Source organism: Conger conger, chromosome 13, assembly GCF_963514075.1.
Source record: "Conger conger chromosome 13, fConCon1.1, whole genome shotgun sequence".
Classification (NCBI taxonomy): Eukaryota; Metazoa; Chordata; class Actinopteri; order Anguilliformes; family Congridae; genus Conger; species Conger conger.
Genome location: NC_083772.1, coordinates 1,180,407 through 1,186,856, shown reverse-complemented (window position 1 = coordinate 1,186,856; position 6,450 = coordinate 1,180,407). Strand labels below are relative to the sequence as shown.

Sequence of the window (6,450 nt, the reverse complement as noted above, 5' to 3'; positions counted from 1 at the left end):
CGCCTTCCTGCACTTTTATGAGTGGGAGTGTGAGATCCACAGATCGTGTGTGGAAAAGGACACGAGGCCAAAAACAGCGCGCGTAAAATGACACCCACTCCTGGTTGGACGAGCCTGAAAGCGGGATACCCAACACTCCTCCCACAAACGAAACGGGATAACACAACCCTGTTGTTTACCTTATTACCATGCATTCCGTGTGCACATAAGGCCAGTGTGCTTAATTTATTATTTAATGATAGACCGAAAATAACTCACAAGTGAAGATAGTTATTTCGGCCAGATTAACGTTCAGGACAGGAATTGCTGACAGTTGCTGGCTAAAAAGCGTGCATACCGTAGTTACAGTATTGGTGTATTTGGAGGAAAAGCGTTAATTCTGTAGCATTATCAGGCCGTTCTTCTGTTGTGAGGTTTCCGGTTCTTCACAGGGGACAGGTGTGATCCAGGCGAACTGTCTTTTTTCCTCTTCAAATTAAAGGTCAGGCAAATACAATCACAATCACGCAACTTCACAGGTGGATAGACGATGGTGGCGGAGATGACGAGTTTTGGGTCTTCTGCATCTTTCGAAGAGAGGTAAGATATTCTTTTAATTACATTACATTACATTACATTACATTACATTACGTGGTATTTAGCAGACGCTCTTATCCAGAGCGACGTACAACAAAGTGCAAATCAATCACAAATATTAATTATATAAACTTGCACAGTAAACGGAAAACTGCAGTTGCAGCATCCGTCAGAGATGTTGAGAAGCAGGTACGGCTGAATAGATGTATAGCGCTGAATAGATGGTTTGATATAATGAAAAGCAACTTCGTCGTGAAAAGTGGTAGTCTTGACATAATCATACGCGCCCCTGATCAAATTTTAATAACCGCGTTTAATCTCTTTGTACGCCGGATATTCCGTATCCATCAGTGATATTGTTGCAAAGCCCCAAAGCCCCAAAGCGAAAGCAACGGCAAGACGCCATTACTGCTTTGTTTGGGTGAATCATAGATAACTATGACTCAAGAGCTGTAATTAAAACTTACACGAATGCATCCGATTCAGTGCGTGTATCATAAATAATAGCCTGAATATTATATTGAACTGTTGATTCTAGGTAGGTTACGCTAATGCGTTTCCCATTTGAGTTTCACCCAAAAAAGAGTTGCCCATCACTAAGTCTATCTGGCGCAAATTGCGATTATAGCTTTAGTTTGTTATGTGAAGGGAAATGTATTCCACCGCCTATATTCAGTTTTTAGCCTATATTCTGTTTTTAGCCTCTATTTGCTTCGGCCACGTGCAGCATTGTTTCGGCGCTTAGTTCGTTTCGGATGCTTCTTCATTTGTGACGGACGGTTGTACTAGCAGGAGGAACTCAAACAGCGAAATGCATCGTTGTTTTCAGCCATGTTAATGTCGCTGCGTAAAACTGCCCTCTTGTTTGTCAGCACTAACGATAAGGAACGGGGTATGATTTCCCTGATTACAGGGGCTGTTTGTGGTTCATGATGGGCACGCTGTCAGTAAAGTGGATTACGATATCGTAGTGCGTACTGTAGGCTATATTGCGACTATGTGTGACATCCATCTTTCATCAGCTTCTTGGTGTATCGGTCTATATAGCATATTCCCTTCAAGTTGTAAAGCTTCCTGTTACTGTGTACATATTTAGGAAACGTAGATCTTGATCTATAGATCAATCACAATGCATCTTGTTTATGTTGCAAGAATTGCTGCAACGGCAACACGAAGTCAGGTAAAGCACCATCAATTTTTATATTTTAAACGGAACATTGCTATATCGAGATAGTTACAAAACTATATCGGTAAAGGCAGTAAAACAGTTTTTTTTAATGATAACTAGCTTGACTATTCTCTGATCAACCGAGGTTCGCAGATAAAATAACGGCCATTAAGTCATTAAAATAATGCAAATAATATATTCTAATATTAATTATTTGAAACGGCAAAACTGATTATATTCCTGTGTAGCTGTTGGGCTGACTGATTGAACGAGTCTATTGTGAAGCAGTCTCGAGTTCCGGGATCAGTATCCCGGTTATCTGAGAGTGCGTTGGAGGCACAGTCTGCGTGTAAGCGGACACCGACACCCCCCCCCCCCCCCCCAACTTTTCCCGTTTTGATAAAACAATCCGTGAGATAAAACAAGGTCTTGGTACGGTACCGTACTTTGCACCGAGGTTATTCTGATATGAATGTGTTCACGTGGGGTGGGCGTGTATTTTTCCTTCTGAAATGACAGACCCTGTGTTTGTTTCAGTGTGAAAGCCCTCTGTGACCTACTGACAAGTACGAGCAGGTACAGAGAGCATTAGGTCTCTATAGAAGCTACTACTACTGCTGCTTAGCAGGTATTTTATGATGAAGTTCAAAGTAGTGACTCAGTATGTTTACCTGCCTTCCCTGCTCATAATCTACAGCCCTGTTCCTCAAATCACCTGCATGAGGGGTGAGAACTACTGCCTTTCTACCCTCCCTTTACCTTGGAGTCAGGTGTGAAGACCATCTGGCCAATTACATTACATTACATTACATTACATTACATTAATGGCATTTAGCAGACGCTCTTATCCAGAGCGACGTACAACCAAGTGCAGATCAAACACAAGTATGTGTGTGGCAACATCCAATTAGTAGCCCTAACTGTTCAGTTAATTACTGGATTTGCATTATGGAAGCCTCTTGGAATTGGGGTTGTAGTTTGCACAGCTCCAGTCCTGGAGGGCCCATCTTCCAGCTGGTTTTTGTTCCAGCCAATTGCCTTCTAAGGACATTAAGGCCAGAATTTGGCATGAAAACCAAAGGCCGACGCTGCCCTCTTTGCTCTCCTCTGTTCTGTGGTGTTTGTCTTGGCTCTGTTTTTGTCATATGCAGATGATGATTTACAGACAGAGTCACAGGCAAATATTCAGGTGTTGGTGTGGCCGAAGGGGGAAGTGAGCGTTTGAGTGGTGTAGGCCTGATGGAATCCATCCTAGTTCCCTAATTTCCATGAGCCTGTTTGGCTCTTCCTTTTCACCGGGATATGTCGTCAGCGGCTGATTGTACCCATTCTTTCTCCAAACAATTCAATATCCTGATGCTGTTGAGGTGGGTTATCTTGGTCTCCCATAGTTTTTATGAAATATTGTTTCATGTAGTTGGACCAAACGTCGCTGTGTGTCCCACTTCTTTAAAGTGCCAAACCTGTTCTTCTGGTTTAGTTTGTAATAGGAGAGCTTTATGCTTTATGCTTTGTGCTTTATTTGCCTGTGGTGCCTGGAGTGCTTTCAGGAGCCTGAACCTGTCTGTGCACCCCGGGGAAACCCCTTCCCTGCTCTCACCCTGCTCTGTCCAACGCTGTGATGGGTACGCCTTCAGGTACCGGATTCAGCTGTGTGTGCAGTGCGCGTGGTGTGTGTGTGTGTGTGTGTGTGTGTGTAGTGCGCATGGTGTGTGTGTGTGTGCAGTGCGCATGGTGTGTGTGTGTGTGTGCAGTGCGCATGGTGTGTGTGTGTGTGTAGTGCGCATGGTGTGTGTGTGTGTGTGTGTGTGCAGTGCGCGTGGTGTGTGTGTGTGCAGTGCGCATGGTGTGTGTGTGTGTGTGTGTGCAGTGCGCGTGGTGTGTGTGTGTGTGCAGTGCGCATGGTGTGTGTGTGTGCAGTGCGCATGGTGTGTGTGTGTGTGTGCAGTGCGCATGGTGTGTGTGTGTGTGTGCAGTGCGCATGGTGTGTGTGTGTGTGCAGTGCGCATGGTGTGTGTGTGTGTGTGTGTGTGCAGTGCGCATGGTGTGTGTGTGTGTGTGTGTGCAGTGCGCATGGTGTGTGTGTGTGTGTGTGCAGTGCGCATGGTGTGTGTGTGTGTGTTTGTGTGTGTAGTGCGCATGGTGTGTGTGTGTGTGTGTAGTGCGCATGGTGTGTGTGTGTGTGTAGTGCGCATGGTGTGTGTGTGTGTGTGTGTAGTGCGCATGGTGTGTGTGTGTGTGTGTGTGTAGTGCGCATGGTGTGTGTGTGTGTGTAGTGCGCATGGTGTGTGTGTGTGTGCAGTGCGCATGGTGTGTGTGTGTGTGTGTGTAGTGCGCATGGTGTATGTTATTCCTTCATGGTGAAAGCACTTATTCAGATCCCATGTCTACCAGCCTGTGTGACTGAGACAATGGCTGTGTTTGGCTGTGTTTGGCTGTGTTTGGCTGTGTTTGGCTGTGTTTGGCTGGTGGTTTTCTGGCTTTTATTGCTGGACTGAATGATGCTGGGGTGAAAGTGGGTCAGGGTGGGGCGTTGGCATGGGGGGGGGGGGCACTGCCCTGGCAGGTGGCCTACATCCTGTTATTGTGCTCATATCGGGGGGGGGGGGGGGGCATGACTCACAGGAAGGAAGACTTGGGGCCTGAGAGCTTTACAACTCCTCTACACCCCCATCCCTCTCTCTCTCCCTCCCTCCCTCCCTCCCTCCCTCCCTCTCTCTCTCTCACACTCTCTCCCTCCCTCCCTCTCTCTCTCTCACACTCTCTCTCTCTCCCTCTCTCTCTCTCTCTCACACTCTCTCTCTCTCTCTCTCTCTCTCTCTCTCTCTGTCTCTTTTACTCCTCAGTCTTCCTCTGTAGCTCAGATGTTCAGCAGTGGGTATGAATATGATGTGAATATGATGTGCATGTGAGGCAGAGATGCTTATTCTGTTGGTAAACTGAAAGGCATGATTGCCTACGGTCCGCAAATCTCATAAAAGTGCTGAGAACTGATGCCTGTGGATAGTTTTTCCAAGTGACAGTATGCATATAAATGTAAAGCTAAATTGGTCCGAAAATTGCCGGGCGTGTGAAGGCACCACTCATGGCACAGGAGTGATAGCAGTGTGGAAAATCAGCCGGCTGTTTGTGGAGAGATGTGCACTGTCTCCAGCAGCAGGGGGTATATGTGGGCTGCTGGTGAGCCGCTGGTTCCAGCTCCCAGTCAGCATATAGGGATGCTGACCTGCATGTGGAGACATGAAGTTTGGTCCCCAAACGAAAAAAGAACCCTGCTATTTGAGCCCTTGAGCAAGACCCTTATCCGAAACACTGCTCCTGGGGCTTCACCACTGACGCTTTTATCCAAAATCACTTACAGCTGATTAGACTAAGCAGGGGGCCTTGCTCAAGGGCCCACCAGCATGCATTTAGTTTGTAGGGAAAATTCACAGAACAAAAGATCTCCCTCCTAAAAGCACAAGTCAAAATCAGACTCTGCCCTACTGAACAAGCTGGTTCCTCCAACGCTCTCAAAGATTTATGCTAAGAGTGTATCAATATATATATATATATATATATATATATATATATATATATATATATGTATACACAACCTGTAATCAATATATCACATGTATGCTGTTTTATTAAATTGAATGAACCTAGAACATTTGATTATAGCTGAGCTTATGAAAACGCAAGAAACCACTGTACACTGTCGAAGAGAGCAAAGGCCGCAGGCTAAAGAAATACATTTACTCACTTAAAAGACAGTTTTAATCAGATATTTAGTAGTATATTTTCAATGATTTCACTGATGTCGATCATATATTTTCTATGATTTTACTGCTGTTCAGTATGTCTGTATACTTTCTATGACTTATTGCTGATAAATTTTGTTGTTAGAAGCGCATAAGTGACCCATGTGTAATCCAAAGTTGAGTAAAATGATTAATATGAGGTGGAAAGCACCAAAAATGATCTATAGGTCGTAGAAAGTTCTGGAAAACACTATATAGTGAATAGCACCGTGTTTTACATGTTTCCCATGTTAATGATTCCAGTTTGTTAGAAGACACAGCCTACAAAGCAAGATGTATGTAATAAGATCCTTTATTGTTTTGGAAATCAATAGGGCGATTCGCCACGATGGTTTCAGGACCGAGAAGTAAATACCTGTAACGTAGCCAAGTCAGATGATGTTTTTGAGAAAGCTATTGGTTGTGTTGAGATAAGGACAGTCCATAAAATGAGAGTTTAATCTGATATTCAAGGTTGAAAATCTGCGGATTTGAACCGGCTGTTGTGCACATGTGCCACAATAAAGTCTAATTTTCTGAAGAGCTTGCTGCCGTGGGATCTTTTCCTTCTTGGAGTTATTTTACAACTGATTGGAGATTGGACCTTGAGAGCTACCGTTTCCTAGCAACAACACGTTCTCTAGGATCTCGGGCTAAAACATGGGTACAGGCCAGGAAGTAAAATTGAGTCTGCTTCACAATTTTTTCGTCGTGGTGTATGAACAGCGCAGTGGTTGTTGGGTGTGAACAGCGCAGTGGTCGTTCTGTTCTGTTCACACACCTGCACCTCCTGGTCTGCTGCTGTACACACCCAGCTCACCTACCCCCCCCCCCCCTCCCCTCCTCCAAGCACACGGGTATACACTTCTTTCTGTCACATTTTTCCTCTCTCTCTCTCTCTCTCTCTCTCTCACACACAATAAC

The 6,450-nt window shown here is 45.0% G+C and overlaps 1 protein-coding gene across 2 annotated transcripts in view; it reads left to right on the top strand.

Annotated features, from left to right (window-relative positions):
• Nucleotides 1-287: 287 nt before the first annotated feature.
• The window catches only part of si:dkeyp-97b10.3 (NACHT, LRR and PYD domains-containing protein 1b allele 2), a 20,079-nt gene continuing 13,916 nt past the window's right edge, over nucleotides 288-6,450 (top strand). For both annotated transcript variants that reach the window (XM_061217472.1, XM_061217471.1), the window contains exon 1: nucleotides 288-579. In XM_061217472.1, the coding sequence (XP_061073456.1) occupies nucleotides 530-579 (50 nt within the window). In that variant the 5' untranslated portion in view covers nucleotides 288-529. The remainder of the gene's footprint in view (nucleotides 580-6,450) is intronic.